This window comes from Lactuca serriola, chromosome 3, assembly GCF_051521515.1.
Source record: "Lactuca serriola cultivar US96UC23 chromosome 3, Lser_US96UC23_V15, whole genome shotgun sequence".
Classification (NCBI taxonomy): Eukaryota; Viridiplantae; Streptophyta; class Magnoliopsida; order Asterales; family Asteraceae; genus Lactuca; species Lactuca serriola.
Window position 1 is genome coordinate 28,054,578 of NC_136410.1, and position 21,045 is coordinate 28,075,622.

The 21,045-nt window shown below is 36.5% G+C and overlaps 3 protein-coding genes across 4 annotated transcripts; 1 reads left to right on the top strand and 2 right to left on the bottom strand.

Annotated features, from left to right (window-relative positions):
- Window positions 1–8,554: 8,554 nt before the first annotated feature.
- On the bottom strand, window positions 8,555–8,971 carry LOC145095100 (uncharacterized). Its single transcript, XM_079033041.1, has one exon. It carries the CDS (start codon window positions 8,969–8,971, stop codon window positions 8,555–8,557), a length of 417 nt encoding a protein of 138 aa, XP_078889167.1.
- Window positions 8,972–11,080: 2,109 nt separating this feature from the next.
- LOC145091742 (syntaxin-22-like) lies at window positions 11,081–13,310 on the top strand. Its single transcript, XM_079029532.1, has 6 exons — window positions 11,081–11,603; window positions 11,945–12,038; window positions 12,219–12,358; window positions 12,457–12,764; window positions 12,841–12,941; window positions 13,022–13,310. The coding sequence occupies exons 1-6, from the start codon at window positions 11,407–11,409 to the stop codon at window positions 13,085–13,087; spliced, it is 906 nt and encodes a 301-aa protein (XP_078885658.1). The 5' UTR covers window positions 11,081–11,406; the 3' UTR covers window positions 13,088–13,310.
- On the bottom strand, window positions 13,278–15,542 carry LOC145091741 (beta-casein (DUF760)). 2 transcript variants are annotated; one of them, XM_079029530.1, is made up of 3 exons: window positions 15,271–15,542; window positions 14,286–14,557; window positions 13,278–14,206 (listed from the first exon to the last, which is right to left on the bottom strand). In XM_079029530.1, exons 1-3 carry the CDS (start codon window positions 15,415–15,417, stop codon window positions 13,384–13,386), a joined length of 1,242 nt encoding a protein of 413 aa, XP_078885656.1. In that variant the 5' UTR covers window positions 15,418–15,542; the 3' UTR covers window positions 13,278–13,383. The 2 variants fall into 2 exon arrangements, with proteins under 2 accessions (XP_078885656.1, XP_078885657.1); XM_079029531.1 differs by lacking the exon at window positions 15,271–15,542 and adding an exon at window positions 14,824–15,243.
- Between the last annotated feature and the right edge of the window lie 5,503 nt (window positions 15,543–21,045).

A 21,045-nucleotide genomic window follows, 5' to 3' on the forward strand; every position in this document is an offset into this window, starting at 1 on the left:
CTGAAGAACAACTCGGCGAGTCCCAGTAAATCTTCAAGCTACTCGCCGAGTCTGAAGAACAACTCGGCGAGTCCATGCCATGCAGGCGAGCAACTGCTTCCTAAATTACGTATGGTCCCGAGATATACAATCATGGGACTTTCTGGACTTCTAAACATCTTATTACTGGGGTATAAACGTCTGGGTAATAACATAATAACCCATCTAATCACTAAGTGGGTTTCATAAACCCTAGATTCGTATACACATCACAATAACAGAAATGGTCCGAGTATTACCTGAAAACGCACTCTCTGTGTCCCCCAAACCTCAGGACTCGATCCTCTTTGATATTCCTTTGGCCAAATTCTTCTTCTTCTCGCCTAACAAGTTCCTCCAAGTTCCAATAGCTTTCTCTCCTGCTCTAGACGTCCACAACGATTAGGGTTCTTCTCAATCGACCAAAAGACGGACAATGACGGCCTAAGAGGCGTTATATACGATCCAAAACCGAACGGTTAGGGTTTCTGTTGAACAGCGTCGACTCGCCGAGTCCATATCTGGACTCGTCGAGTCCAGTCGCGAACCCGCGACCAAGTCTGCGATCCTACTCGGCGAGTCTAGGCTCCAACTCGCCAAGTCCCCTCTTAAATCACCCCCAAAAACATAATTTAATAATACCTGAGATTCCGGGCTGTTACAGAAATAATATTATTTTATTCCTTTTAGGGTTAAAAAGGGCTTCCTTGTGACATTATATAAAAACCCTTAGGATCCTAATTTCAGTTGTGATTGTTGTAGAAGGGTTAGGTTGTAATTCTTACCTCTCTCTCTCCCCCCCTCTCTCTCTCTTCAAGTTCCTTGGTTGCTAGGGTCTGGGTGTGAACCATTAGAGGCGCGACATTTTTGGTGTTTGCTTCCAAGAGTTTTTCAAGAAGGTTTTGATTAGTTATTTACTACAATAACTAAAAGGTAAGTAAACCCTACTTTGCTTTGTGAAATTCAAAAATTAGCCTAGGGTTTATAGTTTTTGTTGTTCAATAGAATATTACTTCAATATAGTTATAACATAGATATTTAGGTTGCATGTACCCTTAAGTGTTAAGGATTTATCTACGTTAATACATGTAAAACCCATCAATGGTATTAGAGCGTATAGTTGTCTAACAATTGAATATACATTAACTTTAACAAAAACAAATTGTTTTTTTTTCTATCAAACTGATCTCACGAGGTGAGATTTAATGCTCACAACTTAAGCATAGTTAAATTCAAAATTTTGTTTTCTGTCAGACTGGTCTCATGACATGAGACTTAATGCTCATGATTTGAGCACAGTTAAATTCATAATTTTGATTGTTGCTGAAGCATAAATGCTTAAGATCAATCTGAAGAAGAAGTACCTAAAGGGTCCAATTCCAAAGTTTCCATGGACACTAACAATGGTGAAAATGGTGGTCCAAAATAGATTTCTCTTCCTACTAGAAATGGATCGGCCAAGGTCAAACTGTTTGATCGTTTGGTAAAGAGAAATCCTAGTTATGAGATAGTTACATGTGTTAACCCTAAGGAGTCCATATGTTTCTATTGCCAATTGAAGGGCCATTGGTTGCGAAGCTGCCCAAAATACTTGAAAGATCTTAATGATAGTGAAGTCAAGTTGTATGACTCTACTTCAGGTACATCCATTATCTAAACTCCATTATATTATTCATAGATTCTTAATACATGATGTGATGATCATATTTTGATGTTATTGTAGGATCTAAGAGAAAGAAGAAAGCTTAAGTAAAGTGAGCTAAATTTGATCAGAGAAATGGACTTTGGTCACATGGTTCGATGATTAGATTTTGGAGCTGCTAATATGGAGTGAGGATAATTTTATAGATTGCTATTGCTCTTAGGATATGTCTAGAAACATAGTTTTTCATTATATGCGTTGTAAGGACAGGTTCCAATTTTTCGTTTATTTTTAATAAAAGTGAAATTTTGGTTTATTTAGTTGCCTCATTTTATATATTTCCTTACAATGACATTTAAGAAAGTGTTGGTTACATTTCTATTATTAGCAATGTTAATTGGGATTTGATTCTTATTATATCACTTGTGGGAATGTCATAATTAACTACGTGATAAAGAATTCTCATCACGTAAGTTTCAATTGGATAGAAACTTGGAGTCATGTAATTTGTAACGACCCAATTTTTCACAGAAAATTTTCATTTTCGAATCATCAAACATATTTCCATACATCAAGAAATCCAGTTATAATTGTTTTTAATACATAAGTCAAATACAATTTTTATTCCAACATCAGAGTGTCTCGTAAAAATGCCTGAAAGAGAGTGCATGCCACGTCATCACGCCCTGCCCTTGCCCTTGGAACCCGAAGTACCTGAAACAAATCCACAGCATGTAAGCTAATGCTTAATGAGTTCCCCAGAGCATATCCCACACAATCCACATATCATATGTGCTATAAAAGCTACCTCTACCACATAACACATATCAATTAGCTATAAAAGCTACCTCTACCACATAGTACATATCAATTAGCTATAAAAGCTACCTCTTTCACATATTACATATCAATTAACTATAAATCTATCTCTACCATTAGCCGCAAAGGCTATCTCTACCCTTAGCCATAAATGCTATCTCTACCCTTGGCCATAAAGGCTATCTCTACCATTATCCATAAAGGCTATCTCTATCACGTATCAATGCATAAATATGTCACACACCTCTACACAACAAGTCTACTAACTATCACAAAATGGGCCGACCTTGGTGCCTTAGACCCATTGGTATGGTGAGAAAACTCACCTCGAATGCAGAAGCTTCCTGAAAGAAATCCTTAGCTACTGCCTTGTCCTCTTCCTGAACTATCAATACCGATCAATATACCCAATTAGCAAGTGGGCCTCAATACCATAATCCTTAATCCATGCATGGGGGTAAAATGACAAGTCTACGTATGATCTGGACTAAGGCCCAATCCCCAACACATAAGCCCATAACTGATGAGTACGCGGGGCATACTCCCTTGTACGCTAAGCGTACAAGATGAAGGTGGTGTATGATGCGCGTACCTGCATGTACGCCCAACGTACTCCTCTGTTAAGCTACTTTTCGATTAAGTGCTTAATACTCCATTCTAGCGGCTACAAATACAGATCCAAGTCCTCTTTGACATCTTAATCCATAAAGTTGATTACTTGGTGGCTTGCAATCCACCAAATGAGCCCAAACTTGAAATGTGACAACAAACTTCCATGAAAATGAGCTAGATCTCATGCATGGCCACAAATGAGCCCTAAAGATTGAAACTTTACTACTTATGGGACTCATATGATACTAAGGGTGGCAACCCTGGACTTAGAAACGTGCTTGAGTCATAAAGATCCATTTTTGGGACTAAAAGAGTCCGTAAACTCATCCTAAGAGAGATATAAGAGATTAATCATCAAGCTCATGACTTTATACCTTGAAAAGGTCTAAAGTGAAGCAGAAATCCCAAATCTGAAACTTCTCTTTTGCACCAACACCTTGCCTTGACCTTTGCTTCCTTGAAGGGTGGATCCAAAACACCAAAATGCTCTCACAAAGCCTTCCAAGCTCCAAGAACACTCAAAGAAGATTAGGGTTTCGTGAAAACTATCTAAGGGTGAGAAGGAGGTTGGCCCTTGAGGGTATAATGTTTTGTATATAGTGGAGTACCCTAAAAATTAGGGTTTAGGGACTCTGAGCGTACGTTGGGTGTACTTCTCGTACGTTGGGCCAAGCGTACGTATCCAACACCCACGACCACTTATACCCTCTACGATGGGCGTACCCCAGCTTACGCTGGGCGTACTCTTGAGCTGGCCACCTTGCATGCATGGGATCTCCTTGCCACTTTTCTCTACTAAGGACCAATAATGCCAATATCTTCAAAGTACTATAACTTCTTCAGTCTAAGTCTGTTTCCTACGAACTTTATATCCACAAAAAGGTGATGAGAAACCCTACGCTCCCAGGTCCACCCCCGAGCCCTACAACCTTCCGAATAAGACCCGAGACCCATAAAAGGCCGAATCGACAGATTATGCTTATACCATTGGCCTCCGAAGTCGCAACCGAGCACCTTCTAAACCAGGTGTTACAACTCTCCCCCACTTAAATTAGATTTTGTCCTCGAAATCATGCATCTCCATCCCCGTCATACCAAACAACCTGAGCAATACGACCACAAGCCCGAGATTACCAAAACCTTTCCAAGGCAACTAAGACTAACCCCGTAGGGTTCTAGGACCCGAAGGAGAAACGAATTCCTTGCAACATATGTGACATCCCCATTTTCACGGCCAGAAAAGACCGATTTTGTTTATGCTTTATAAAATTCAGAGTACTTCTTTTAATAAAAATGTTGCGGCTTTTGTTCCCAGAAAAACATGATAAATACGTTATCAAAGCATTTTCGAATAAATGTATTTTTATTCATTTAAAACATTTGGGATGTCATCGTCAATACAGAAACATAAGCATAAACAGAACTTACATTCATTTACACTAGTGATCTACATCTCTTTTAAATCTCTCAGTGCAAAGTGGCTTCGTATCGACACCTATGATACAAATAAGCTGGAGTGGGTCAGGTTGGGAAACCTGGTAAATACATAGTGTTTTCAACCCACAATAATATAATTATTATATTTAAACATCAAACAATCAACCCGATTACCCATCCCCGTTATCTTCTTTGATATTCCTTAAATAATTATCTTAAGGGTCATCTCCTATATCATATTTACCTCTCATCTTTTTACCTCACATTTCCTTATATGCTTGTTCCTAAGGCATGAATACGCAGTTACAACGTCGCCTGAACTTGTAATTCATAGTAAGGGTTAGAGTATCATCACATGAATATACAGTCACAACAACACCTAGACTCGTAATTCATCATCTACAGGTTATAAGTCTGCTAGTGTTTCTACGGGTTGTCTAAAATAGTTTGTGGTCGCCATCTATACTCTAGTAGATGACTACATCTCCAAATTGTCAGACAAGGTTATAGTATCTTTCATCCTACATCACTGATTCATCATCACCTATCCATCACCTAATTATCATCATCTATCTCTCATCATTTTATTTCATCACACACCAACTATTTCATATACCCATGTTTTATCCCAACATATTTGTAGATATAAAATAAATATATATTTAAATCATTTAAAACATGTATAAAATCATTCATCCATCATAGACAACAAGTATTCAGATAATATGCACACATAGCACGTAATTTATATAAAATACTTCATATCTATGTGTAAGATGAAAGGGACCATGCACTCACTTGAAAAGGTGGTGAATCCGAACTCAGACAGCGCTGCGCTTCTTAAAAATAATTTATTTCGATGAAACCTAGTATTATTACCACTAGAGTTTAGTCTATTATTCGCCGAGACTAATTAATAGTCTAGCTATTATTACTATTATATAAGCATTAAACAATACTTATATAGACCATAATAATTGCCCAAGTACTTATTATAAGTTCCTAATAACGTTACTATAATTAAATAAACGATATATTAAAAATAGCGTAGGCGTAACTCACTTACAGCGGGTTTTATAAAAAACCGGGCTTTTCTTGGAGCAGCGTTCCCGAGCCGAAAATCTCTTTTTCTCGGAGCCGTCGATCACTCCGGGGCTTTTGCTTCGTTTTAGGGAGGTTCCCTAGGCTTTTCGTGGGGTTTCGGGGCTCGAGAGAGGTTCTAAAGAGAGAGAGTAAAGAGAAGAAAGAATGAGAAATGTGTGAAGAAAATGAGAGTGGGAGAGGTTCTATTTATAGGATGAAAATTGTTGAACTTGGTGCCACATGTCACCATCTAGTGGCAAGACTTGGGGAGAAAGCAACGACCAAGATTGTGCCACATCACCCATTTTCGACAACACACTTCCGACTTCTAAAATCCGTAACTTTCACATACGAGCTCCGTTTTTGACGTTCTTTATATCCACGCATAGTTAAAAATAAGATCTACAACTTTCATTTTGACTCCGTCAGCTAATTCTCGACCGATCTTAAATTTAACAGTACAAGGAGATTATACTGTTAAATGTCCGCGTAAAATTCATAACTTCTACATACGGACTTTGTTTTCGTCTGTCTTTTTACTGTTGAGTTCCTATTAATGAAATCTTCAATTCTCATGTAGGTCACGTAGACCAAAAACCGCTCGAACTAAATTTCGAGTTTCGAGCCGTGTACTGCTATGCCAAATCTTAGAAAATTCATAACCTCCTCATACAAAGTCAGATTTGGGCGTTCTTTTTTTGTATATTTTCGGTTTAATGTATGCTACAACTTTTATTTAGATCACTAAGGCTAAAAATTCTTTTATCAAAAATTCACTATTTACGTCTCCCGGTATCGTGCTGGTTTTGCCGTAAAACTTCGACAGGCAATAACTTCTTCGTTATAACTCGGATTTTGGCGTTCTTTATATGTACGAAACCCTTGAGACATATTCTACAACTTGGTTAAGATTAGTTATTCTAAATAATCTTTTGTATTATCTCTAAATTGACTAGCCCGGATCTACGGGCGTTACAACATAATTCCGTTTACTCAATCGGAGACTTGAAGTCTCGAGATGGCCTGTCTCCCAGACAGACTGACCACGTCGAATCATTGTTGAGGTCACGACACTTACCTCCAAACCGGCTATTCAGCTTCTGATATTTAATTAATAATTAATCAAAAATTAATTGGGATTAATAGAATTAATTAAAAGTATAGGGGTTAAAGTGTAATTATTCAATAATTGAGCAAGAGGCATTCTAGAACCTTCCTAGAAGCTTTGGACAGTTTTTGTAAGGATCTAGAATTATCCTTGGAGGATAATTAGGAAGTTGGATAATTAGCAAAAGGAATTGGTATTTACAGTACCCATCGAAAAACCCAAATATGCACTTATGAACACCGAACACAAAGATAAAAAACAACGAATCAGATTTTTAAACCATAACGATCGAAAAATAGAAAGAAGAAATCGAATCTGTAAAACCCTAACGATCGAAATTGAAAGATAAGGAGAACGAGAAATTGAATCGGCTCACATGGGTGTGAGATTATGGTTCTTGCAAGCGTTAATGACGACAAGAACGGAGGGGATGATTTCTCTTGCTAGAAGCGTTTATAAATCTATATTTTACTATAAAATAATTAAGAAAACCAAATAAAAAGCCACATAGGCAACATTTAACTATATCATCCATGGTTTATCGGTAAAGTGGAAAAAAAGCTTATCATTCCCCTTATTAGTAGGTAAATTTTAAGTTAGGTGACTTAAACCACTAAAAAAATAATTAAATGACCTTTTAAAACAAACGCAACAAGTTCGTTGGGCTAATATGACATTTTATTACCAAACATGGTTAAGTTATGAGTTACAAGACTTTTATGAAAGTTACGAGTTATTTGGGGAACATAGTTAAAACTTAAAAATGTCTAGGGAGCAATTTTGCTAAATTTCTTAACTTATGAGCCTGACCTCCTCTTTTTTCTCTTGATTTGAGATGCTGGAAGCTATATAGAAAAAAGAAGATTTGATTTTGAGAGTTGGTTGGTGAAATTAAAAGTATCGTTGAAGAATATCCGTGAATCGAAATCTTATTCTCCAAAGGAAAACTTAGGAGGTGGTAAATCACTTTTCCATTCTCATTTAAACTTCTAGATTTATGATTTCATCTCAAATCGAAATTTCCTTCATGACGTATGGAGTTGTGGTTCATATTGAAGTTCTATATATATTTCCATGATTCTATCACAAATCTAGAAACAAAAGTCTGTTTCCCAAGTTTGACTTTTAGTTTATCATTTTTTTATACATTGATCTGTTTGGAATTTGATTTATGTTATTGATTTATCAAGTCTTTTATTGAGTTTACGTGGTCATCAATGGTGATTAACTTTTAACTTTCTCTTGGTTGAAATTTATAGATTATATAACATGCCTAAGGTGTTAGATCAATGTTTGTAACACTATATTTCCATTCTTACTACTATAGAATTTTAAATTTGAGAAGTTAGAGGTAGAGTGGTGTTATGAAGTTTTGAATATTAAAGTCTGTTTTCCATGCGGTCGCTTATTATGCTTCCAAATGAACATCTTAAGAGTATTAGGTGATAAAATAGCTTAAAAACACTTAAGAATTTGTATTTAACTTACATAATGCATTAGAGTTTGTAGTTCATTCAATTGTATCCATATAGGTTACCATTGATTGATTTCCACTTAGATTGGTCAGTGTGGTGACATACTTACCACCGTCCATGTAGTCGTCACATCACACTTGCTATATTCTTACTAAAATTTGTCATTTGGTAGGCGCAAGTTGCTATGCTACTTTTTTTTTAAATATACAAAAAATATTTCAAACATAACATTTTTTAAAAACTAAAAATTCATTAAACTTAAAATAATAACATAGAAATTCAAAAAAACAACAAACACAACAAAAAAAAAGAATTTAAAATTAAAAACATACAAACTAAAATTACCAAACCTAGATAGACCTAAAGAACATCTTCATCCGAAAATTGACTTTCCAAATCGTTGATCGATTCCATGTTAAGATCGATGTGGTCGACGTTCCATATATGTTCCGTCAAGTCCCTACGAAGAACATGATGCGTCTTAACATCATGAACTAATGCCCTCCTCGACATGTACTCCGCGCTTCCAACCTCAAAAGCGTGTGTCGGTGGAACGATCTCGTTTTCGTTATACTCACATATTGCATTTCCTTCGTCTTCGATAATTATATTATGCAATATGATACAAGTATACATCACCTCGCTTATTTTCTTCTCCATGTACGGCGTGAGATATTTAAGAATATGCCAACGGTTTTTCAAAGCTCCAAATGCTCGTTCAATGTCCTTTCTTGCCCGCTCTTTAGCTCTCTTAAACTTCAACCTTTTTCCGATCATTTGGACAAGAGAGTGACTTCACAAAACAAGCACGTTTCGGATAGATCCCATCCACCAGATAAAACTTGTTTCTATACGATGTTCCAGCTACTTGAAAAGAGGAGTCGGATGCAGTCTTGTTGTACATGTCGTCAAGTAACGGAGACATGTTAAGAACATTAATGTCATTAAGGGAGCCAACTGAGCCAAAGAATGCATGTCATATCCACATATCCTGTGACGCCACCGCTTCAAGTATAACGGTTGGATAAACATGATCGCCTTGGGTGTATTACCCTTTATGGACATTCGGACAACAACCCCATGTCCAGTGGAAGCAATCTAGGCTTCCTAACATTCTAGGAAAGTCGTGCACGTTTGAGTGATGAGCATACAATTGGTGGATGTCACTACAAGTAGGTTTGCGTATATATCGTGGACCATATAATCTCATGACATACTTGCAAAATTTGTGAAGGCTAGTTCGTGCAACACGTCCGGACATCCTAAGGTTATCATCTAATGCATCGGGGCAAGTGGCATACGCTAATTGACGAAGTGCAGCAGTGCATTTTTGTATAGGAGTAAAACCAATTGTACCTCTAACATCTCGACGTTGTTGAAAAAATGGACACGCTGCTGTGACGTCGTTAACCATACACAAAAACAGAGATTTATGCATACGGAACCGGCGATGAAAATAATATCCTACAAAGTTGGCGTCATCTACAAAGTAATCTTGCATGAGTCGATCATTAGCTGCCTCACGAAATCTTTGTATGTATTTTATCTTCCTCTGGCGTGCATTCTCCACATTTTCTTCTTGTAGTTGTTTGATCATCTACTCCGCCTCCTGAATAACCTTTATAGTTGTTTCAAGCAAGGCATCAAACATGCCCAATGAAGATGATGAAGACGACATTTTAAGAATGTATATGAGTTGTAAATTGATGTTGATGAGTTAAAATGGTTTAAGGTTGTAGTATTTATAAGAGGTTTTTTTTAAAAAAATAAAAATAAAAATAAATAAATAAATGGAAGTAGTTGTTGTTAGCTACCCCACTTTCTCATTGGTCAACAAAACTCGACATATATTGATCGAGATACCAAGCCGAGGGGTTGACCCGATGTGTGCCAAGGATGCCAAGCCCCTCGTCGAGCCCACACTCACCAACTTTAGAGAACTTATCGGTGGACTAATCTACTCTTGAGTCTCGAGATAGGTACTTTACCATAAAGTGCATGCTCCCTATTATACATTTGTAATTTGAGATGTTTCTAGTTTGTATACAATTTATATGCATGTTTTTAAAACACTGTTACAAATTTAATTTTTCCATTCATAAAATGTTTTGAAGACTAAAATCTAAACTTTAGAACCAGGAGCAAGGTAAGATCTTATGATCCTAGTGGGTATCCTAAAATGGTAATATACTATTGCTCCACAATCATTCCTAGTAGGATCTTAACCATACTTATTTATAATGCCTTGTTAAAATAACAAGACACCATTTCCTGATAAGTCGTCCCCGATTTTGATTATTTTAGTGGTTAAAATACCATAATATAGATCTTCTAAACATCCTTGAAAAATAAACCCAATAATGTTTATTAAGAAAAGGTAACTAGTTTGGTTTAAATATGATATTTTATATAAACATTCTAAAAAAGTTATAACGATTGAAAACGAGGAAGACATAACTTACACCAAAATAGATACTACTTTGTCCACAAGAATAACATATGCAACCATCCCATGTCTGATCTATATCTAGATGCTAACAAATAAACCATGTTCTATGGTATTTTTGTACATGAAATCCATGTTTAATCTATCTCTGAATAATTTAACATGTATCACCGGCCATTTATAGATATCAAGTTATCGTTTCTCTAGACAATTTAACATGAATCACCCACTTATGACTTAGAGATATCAAGTTATCGTAACTATTGTATAAAACAACCATATTATATATGATATTTTGTTAATATTATGGGAATAATTAAAATTTGGTATTTGACCAACTCTATTTTATTCGAGAAGGAATCCTATTCCTATCTGCTCAATGCAAAATTACAAAATCGCCCCTTGGAGTCTCCGAATTTCGAAAACTATAAAGTGTAAACTACAGAGCTACGTCCCCACTCTCCACGTGTCCCCTTTGGTTTGCTTTCGGATCGCCGGCAATGCAATACCTGCTCTTCCACCACCACCGCATCCTTCACCTGTAAATCATTGCTGTCCCTTTCGTTTCTCTCACCTCAATCGGTGCCTTACTTTCGATTTTCGATCCATATTAATTCGATCACCGTTGCAGACCAAGGGTTCAGTAATTTCACCGTTTTGATCGAGACCCTGCTCCGATCGGTAGGGTTTCATCTCAATCGGAATTGTTGTTTGTTTTAGGATTTATCAGTTTGAGGATTATCGTAGAGAGATATAAGATAAGATAATGAGTTTTCAAGATATCGAAGCTGGTCGCCCGCTCAATTCAAGACGCGCGGGCTACAACAATGGCATGAGGAAACAGGATCCGACTCAAGCTGTTGCTTCTGGAATTTTCCAGATCAATACGGCAGTCTCTACGTTTCAGAGGCTAGTAAATACCCTTGGTACTCCGAAAGACACCCCTGAGCTTCGAGAAAAGCTGTACGTCTGATTCATTTTTGAGCTTTACTTTGACTCAGTTATGATAACCAGGGTTAAAATTGAAAAGAAACCTAATTCGTTTTAGTTTCTTACATTTGATTTATTTGAATTACCTGTTGTAAACAAGTTTGATGTATAATTATTCCCTAGCTTTACTTTTGCTTGGTTATGAACCATAAAACCTGTAAAAGTGCAATCACATTATTGTTTCCTTTCATACAAACGACGATGAAATAAAAATGCCTTCCATGAATTCATCGTTATAATCATTTTGACTAGTTTGTATGACAACTGTATACAATGATGGCGACTATTGTCTTTTGGTGGTTTTCACATGACAGGCACAAAACCAGACTACATATTGGGCAATTGGTGAAGGATACTTCAGATAAACTCAAGCAAGCAAGTGAAACAGATCATAACTCTGATGTTAGTGTAAGTGACACTTTGATTCTTGTCAATGTATTTTTGTATTATACATCTTCATATAGCCTGTGAGACATGAGGTTTGAGTTGGTGGGTTTCTCAATATCTATCTGATCATCATAAAACTCCTCTTTAGTTTCTTCTCCTTCTTCATGTTTCTTGGTGGTGGAATCATCATGTTTTGTGCAGGCCAGCAAAAAGATCACTGATGCAAAACTTGCAAAAGATTTTCAAGCAGTTCTTAAAGAATTTCAGAAAGCTCAGAGACTTTCAGCTGAAAGGGAGACAGCTTACACACCTTTTGTTCCTCAATCTTCTCTTCCTTCTCGGTAAGTTGCAACTGAATGCATACCAAATTCTATAAAAAAAAGGAAAACTCTGAATGTAGAATTCTGGTTGATTTTTAATTATTTTACTTTTTCTTTAGTGATCCAGCCAGTGAAATGGATTTAAGCTCAGACAAAACTCAAGAACAACGTGTTCTTCTTGTGGACTCCAAAAGGCAAGTTCTTCAGTTGATTAGTAAGGGAAAGTTGCAGACTAACAATTTTTTCAAGTTGTTTTTGGATTTTTTCAGACAGGAGGTTTTGTTGTTGGACAATGAGATTGCATTTAATGAAGCAATCATTGAGGAAAGAGATCAGGGAATACAAGAGATCCATAATCAAATTGGGGAAGTAAATGAAATTTTCAAAGATCTTGCTGTTTTGGTTCATGAGCAAGGAGCTATGATTGGTAAAAAAAGCTTTCTCGTTTTCAATTTGTTAAAAATTTCAACTTTTTATAACGCCCCCAATGATTCTTTTTGCAGATGATATTGGGACCAACATTGAGAATTCTCATGCTGCCACTTCCCAGGCAAAATCCCATCTTGCAAAAGCATCAAAAACTCAAAGATCAAACTCTTCCATGGTAAATTTTATATTATGTTTTTACCTAAAGTTTTTCCAGTCCTTTTTACAGTGCTCATTAATTTTCATTCCTTCATGCAGACTTGCTTGCTTTTAGTGATTCTTGGAATCGTGCTTCTGATCGTGATCATCGTTCTTGCAGCTTGATCCTCTCAACATTTCCCATATAAATAAAAATCAAACTCTTTTTAAGTGATCCATAGCAGCCTTCAAGAAACCTTTTTTTGAGCATGTGTGTTTCTTTAAGGCCAGGTGGCCGATTCTTTTTCTTTCCTCGTGTTTGTTTGACTCTGTAAATCTGATTATCTGACTCTTTATTTTGTCGGTATTATAACTATAGTCTAATCTTTGGGCTTGTGTTTTACTTTCATATACGTTTGTTGCAAGTGTGAAATATTACAATTAAAAAAAATCAAATACATTGTTTAGCCATTTAAAATTTCTCAGCTTTTCAAAAATTGGTACCTAGATTCCACATAATTCTCGGCATCCCACAAAAACGACCCAAAAGCAACCGCTTCAAGAACCAGCATTGTCAACCCAGAAAACGTCACATTAACCACTTCATCATTAGAAGCGCCCAACGACCCATCCTCCGAGACCTTAATATCAGGCCTCCCAAACAAAGCCTGTGTTTGTTTCTCAATCAAAGAAATCGCTTCTTTAGATCTTATCGTTGCATATCTCTGAAGTGTCTCAGCATCCAAATACATCACATAAGATCTTAACCTATACATCTTATCATCACCACCACCACCACCCATTAAGCCCTCATCTTCCATGTCATAATCGGGCTGGATCCGGATCAATGAATCCGGATCCCAAAACGGGCTTTGCGGGACCGATGGGTCTGCAAAACTCGATTGTTGTTCCTTGAAACCTTCCGGAAGCGTGTTCATGGATCTCTCGAGTTGAAATCTTTCATCCACCCGTTTCAAGAAGTATCCATACATGATTGATGCAGCGTAGAGTTTTCCGAGTTTGATTTTGCTGATCTGGACAACAGATTGTAAGGGCCCCACGACGCGGTCCCCGAGAACAAGGGCTACATGGTTTTGTATCATCTCAAGTGCTTCAGCTGAGTGGACTGATTCCAGCTTCATTTCTTGGTTTGGCCAGAAGTCAACCCTTCCGGAAGGATCCGAGGTTGATGATATTTTTGGGATCATTAAGATTTCTTTGTCCACAAATTTATGAACGATCCAGCAGTACATTATTTCTTCTAGTATCTTCTGTCTGTCTTTTTCTTTCACTTGGGCTATTCTCCTGAAATTTAATGACTACAAGATATGTAAACTTTGTCTCTAGAAAATATGATCTGAAAGGTCATAGCAAAGTTGCTCACTTGTAAAGGCTGAGATCCATAGATGAAGGAGGGCGTTCTTCTTTTTGAGCATCTTTTTCATTTTGAAGGTTTTCAAGCTGTTGATCAATGGCTGCAGGGAGGAGATGAGGATGGGTTTGTAAGATTTGTTCCAGGAGTTGACCAACTGGAGACTCGAGCTGATGTGGCGCTACTGGAACCAAATCATGACCTGAACTGCCAGATGCTTTTGCTATACAGCTTCTTGTTCGGGATGATTCGGGTCCACCTCTTGCCATGGGGAATGGAGAGCTCTATAAGACATAAGAAATTAAGAATCATGAAGACAATTGTAAGCACTTAATAACATAAGCAAGAAAGCATAACAATAGGATTTAGGAACTTCACTTTAGGGCTTACTTAAACCACATATTAATTTAAAATTGGACATGTTTAGCAATAACGTATTTCAATTCCTATTATTGATTGGAGAGCCACTTGCTGTATAACCACAATCAAGTAGAGATATGAGACCATTAATCTGCATAACCTTACTTAATGTAATGTGATCAAAACTTACATTTAAGCATAATGTGTCAAATTCAACCCTTTTAGGTCGTCATAGTCATCCAAGCTTTTGTGAACAATTTGAAACTCCCTCTGTTTATGTCTTCACTACAGCTCTCTCGTACATTAAAAAAGTTTTAACATTAATTTCAGTTCCATATCATCACCCCTAGGACCACAGTCCACAGACCACAAATATATAATACGAGAGTATAGCTTGAAACTCCATTTATAGAAGCTTTGAGGCCTTGAACCGAAATTAGGGAAAACCCAAAATTAGAAAGAAACGAGATTCAATTTAGTTAATCGGATTCGGTTTTCACCTCTTCAAACACTTACTTCCGAAACAATTTACTAATTACTACAGTACCTAAAAGGCAAATTACGTTAATTGTATGAATATCAAACGGCTTAAACGTCAAGCATAGAAAAAGGAAAATGCAAATGAAGAGCGTATTACCTTAAGAAAACCGAGAGAAGGAAGGGGCCTAGAGTCAGAAAAGGCATGGACATGTCGGAACTCATGAGACCTAGCACAGCACGGAGGAGTCGGAGACGGATAGAATACGGCTGTGACGTCGGTCAACACGCCGCCGATGATTTGCATAGTTGTTGCCTGGTTTTGGTGATTGGAAGAAAGGGGGCTTCCGAGGGGAGGGAGCAGAGCAGAGATATTTTTGTTGAACGTTCTAGGGAAGAGTCCAGTCTCGCACGGCGTGTTTGGATTTGGAGCCCATGTCCCCCATGGCCTAATTTTATATTATTTTTAATATCTTTACTAAAGTTTCCATTTGGCAAGCTTGTCAATGTTGTTTTATGTTGAAGAAATTTAATGGGTTAATCACTTCACGTAATTAACTTTGTTTTATAAATATACTAGTCGTGAAACCTGTATATTATACAGGTTGATTAAAATAAAATGTTAAATAAAAACGATTAAATGAGAAGTTTATTTGAATTTAAAATTTGAAATAAATAAAAATTATGAGAAAAAAAACATACAAAAAATAAATAAATTAAAATTATTGTTTAATTATCAGACCCGTATAGTAAACAGGTTAATTATAACAAAATGTTAAACACAAAGGTTTAAACTGTAAATTTATTTGAAATTGAAATTGAAATTTAAAATTTAAAATTTGAAATTAATATCATTATGGTAGGTTTAATTTATGGAAACTAATTAATAATATATTAGAAATGGAAAATGAAATAAATGACAAGTGGAAAATAAATATATCTCTAAATTATGAGAAAATGACATGTGGCAAATTGAATGAGAGAAGGACATGTGGTAAAATCATTCTTATTTATTAGGGTAGATTTAGTAATATTGTTTTTTTTGTATACAAGTTATTATTGAATTATTTATGGTGTTCAAAAATCGTCAAGATATTTAGGCCATAGGGAGTGGAAGAATGAGAAGCTCGACAAATATGGAGGCAGAGATGTACTCGACAAACACCGTCCTCCATCTCTGTATGACAAAAATTCTTTTCTCCTCCACAATGGGTTGCCGAACTACAAAGAGGAAAGTGGGTGGGAGCTTGGTGGTCTCAGCACCACTCCCCTCAACCTTATATGTTAATATTTATTTGACATCTCTAGCATCATCTTCGGCTACCTTGGTACCTTCGATGGGATTCCAATCATATTTTATGTCCAAAACAAACCCTTAAATGTGTGTTCAAAACAAACCTAGAAATTGTTTTCAACTTGCATCTTTGATTTCTTAGCCTATAAGAAACTCTTAAATCGATTTTGAAACCTAAAACAAACCCATAAATCGTTATCGGTGTGAACCTAAATGGGTTGTGCATCACCGTTTTATGTGTGTTCCTTAAATATAGTGGCTTTTGGTATTTCATCTTTGTTTTTTGGATTTTTATCTTCTCCGATAATCATGGGCGTCTTTGAGGGTGTGTCAGGTGGGCGACCGTATAGGGCCCACGTCATGGAGGGGCCCCAATTTTTACATAGGATTCATAATAGTAGACTAGTAATCCAGGTCCAGAAAAAAATTGATTCAACGGTATCGTCACCAGGAGAAAGTCAGTTCACCCTCTGATTCTTGCCAATCTAAGTCGGAAGTCCCTATGACGTTACTCGTTCTCTTGAACCTGCTAACTAAGTCGTTGAGGGTGTGTGTGTGTGTTTGATTGTTGATTAACTGATTGTTTCAAAATTAGTGAGCACCATCTGATTCGGAAGTCAAATTTGTAAGTTTCAAGATCCAATAAGATCACTCAATTTCATATTATAGATTAATTGATTGTTTCAATTTCAAAAATTATAATCGATTTTCTTATAAATATGATGCTCACTTGTTGTGCTTCAAAATTAGAATCGACCTACTTATGTTGTTTCTTGTGTGTTTGATTGTTTTAATTTCTATCGATGACGTCTTTTAAAACAAGATTTGAACAATAAAATAAATATGAAAGAATCTTGATTTTGTTTCCAAAAACTTGAAGGGATTTGATGACAAATATATTAACTTGTGATGTATCCGTCTTGAAGTTGCACTCAAATATGACGTCAATGAACTTAATCTGAAGTTATATCTGGTTGACGAGTTCTTACCAAGTGAAACCACTAACCCACCAATGTTTTAAAATATATGAAAAAGTTAATTGTTTTCTTGATTCATATAGAGTTTTGCTGACTATTCTATTAATTGTTGTGTCTGTAGAAACAAGCTTCTCAAAATTGAAGTTGTTAAATTCCTACTTATGGTCAACAATTTCACAAGAAAAAATTAATGACTTGGAAATGATAGATTTTGAGAACAATATATTTGGTAGATATTGAGAACAATATTTTGGAGAGTATTTATTATGACAATTTGGTGAACAACTTCGATTCTAAGAATGCTATTAGATCATTGCGATTAATGTAACTATGTAAGTTATATAGTATGTTATCATTTTTTCTAATAATAATCGACTTATCATAATATTAACGAATTTTGCTTATATATAAAAAAAGAATGTGTTTAAGGGCCCAATTTTATTTTCCGAACAGGGCCTTCAAAATCAACGAGACGCTCCTGCGGATAATGTTTTGTGTGTGTTCCAGATCTCAAGAAATCATTTCATCAAATATGACGGGTTTGGAAATCATTTCATCAAATATGATGGGTTTGGTTAAGATGAAGCACATGTATAGGTTTTCTTAAATATGGGTTAAATCTCCAATCTTGTTTTGTTCATCAACCCAACCTTGTTATCATCATGAACACTCAATAACCTGCAAAAATAAAAACGAAAACAAAAACCTAACATTAGAATATAAGAAGAACATATTTGGGTTTCACACAATCTTCCCCATTTTGGAAATTGATTTTTGAACCTTGTCTTCTTCAAGATGACAAGATGAGGGAGATGGGATTTAGCTAAGAGAAGATGAGTGGAAAATTGATTTTGGATGGAAAAGATAACCGAAGATGCAAAAATCGTTGGAAACCAGCTAAACTTACAATATTCGGTGTTATTGGTATTTTTTAAACATGAAAAGAGAGTTCAACCACATACAAAAAAACTTTAATGATTAAATGTTCACGGGAGGCAAAATTCCTTACCCTTTACAAGTCATTAACCCAAATTTAATTAATACACCAACAAAAATTTAGACATTACATAACTTATATATCAAAATTAAACACCACTTACCATTGCTAAGTGATGTTTCATGATATATTCGGTTGTGAAATTAATTGATATCTTGTTCAATGTTGCAAAATTTGTTACACGTTCTCAGGACGACCAACTAGCGCCTAACGAGTATTCGTGTAACGCCCCGAAATACGGGCCAAAAATTTCATTTTTAATTAAGTGATTTGCAAAACGTTTGTAACAAAATATCATTCGACCATATCATTTAATAAAACATGTCTCGTGTCCGTAAACCGAAACGTAAATCATAATAATATCAGAGTACAAATCCCATAATGTTTCATAGTGCGAAAAAACAAGAGCGTGTGTGTGATATGCCGCTACCGCGCCAGCTCCTTCCCCTTGGCTGAAGAGGTACCTGAAACAACAACTAAAAACCGGAAGCTTAGTGAGTTCCCCCACTGTACCACATACCATATAACCACATATCATACATATATTGTCAGGCATATCTGGGTGCCCAACCTACCCCTTCGGTCCTCTCGACCGGATATTAGCTAGCATATCTGGGTGCTGGCCTCCCCTTTGGTCCTCTCGACCGAATACTAACTAGCATATTTGGGTGCTAGCCTCCCCTTCGGTCCTCTCGACCGGATGCTGGGGACTATTTGTGACATCCCCAATTTTTCGTCCAGAAAAAACCGGTTTGTTTATGCTTTATTTTAAAATCAGAGTGATCGTTTAAAGAAAACGGTTGCGGAATTTGTTCCCAAAACAAAATATGATAAGAGTTTATCAAAGCATTTCTTTAAAGAAATGTATTTTCATTACAACAATTATTTATAACTACTGATCTATAATCCAAAATCTCTCGTCAAGTCCACCAACTTATACTCTTGTGCCATTACCTGTAATGCAAAGAAAACTGAGTGGGTCAGGCTTGGGAGTCTGGTGAGCATATAGGGTTTTCAACCCACAATAAATAATTAATTTAATTTTATCAACCAATAATAACCCAATTACTCATTCCCGTTAGTCTCACTTTACATCCCTAAGACAACTAACACAAGGGACCTAGTCTAAGAATATTTCATCGGGGCGACAACACATGCTTCGGGGGTTCCTCAGCAATATAAGTCAAATACGGCAACCATGAGGGGGGATGGAATATAGTGAATGAACACCCAAGTTCATTAACACCTACAGGTTATGAGCCTGCTAGCGTTCCACTGGACTGTCTAGAAAAGTCCGTGGTCGTCATCTAAATTCCGCTAGATGACTGGATTATAATGACATCGAGGCCTCTCATCCTTTTATCACAAGAAAAATATCTACCCATGTTCTACCCAACATTTATATAGATAAAATATACATTTTTAGACATAGTTTAAAACCTGTATAGTATGTTCATTCAAAACACATTCTAGATAAAAGATGAGACACATACATATAACAAGTATTTCATAGAGAATAAATCATATCCATGAGATAGAAGAAAATGAATATACATTCACACATATAACAACAAAATATATACACATAGCACGTATTTTATAAAATACTTCATATCTATGTGTAAGATGAAAGTGACCACACACTCACTTGATCAGAAGATGATCAGACAGCACTACGGCTTGTAGAAGTAGTATTCTTCGGTAGATCTAGAAGATCTTCACAAAAACCGGACTCCTCGCGGGCAGAGCTTCGGCTCGGAAACTCTTTTCTTCTCGGGATCTTCGGGCTTCGGGATATTTCTTGCACGCAAATCGAGGTAAAACGGGAGAGAGAGGAGAGAAAATAGCAACCCTAAACGGTTGGCCCTTCAAATCTATTTATAGGGCAAATTTGGCCCTTGCCGCGTCGTGGCACCCTGTTTCCACATCGTGGGCTTGGTCGTCACTGCATACGTTGTTGCAAGTTGCATCTGGGGGACTCCCGGAGGTGTCAGGAGACTTGCCACGTCGTGGCACTGCTTGCCACGTCGTGGTCTCTGACACAACTTTGGGGTTCGCGCCCCGAACTTCAGAAATTCATAACTTTCGCATACGAACTCCGTTTTCGACGTTCTTTATATCGACGCGAAGGTGAGATTATGCTCTACAACTCTCGTTTAGACTCCATTGGATAATTTTGACTTTATTTTTAATATATTATAAATATATTACTTATATATTATCTTTAGTAGGCCGGGACAGGAAAACTCCGTTCGAAATTCATAACTCCTTCATCTGAACTCTGTTTTCGTCCGTCTTTCCGTCGTTGCACTACTATCGATGAGATCTTCAATTCTCATTTAGATCACTAAGGATCGATATCTATCTACCTTAAATTCATTATTTACGTTGCACTGGGTCACGCTGGGCCGTGCCAGTTCTGTCGCGAAACTTCGACAGGTCATAACTTCTTCGTTATAACTCAAATTTTGGCGTTCTTTATATGCACGGAAACCTTGTGACATATACTAAAACTTGGTTAAGATTAATCCTTCTAAATAATCTTCCATCAAAAAGTCATTTTTGATGCTTATCGTCTCTAAATTGACTAGTCTGGATCTACGGGCGTTACACTATTTCACCCCCTACTACTACCATATAACACATATCACATAATCTATCTAGCAT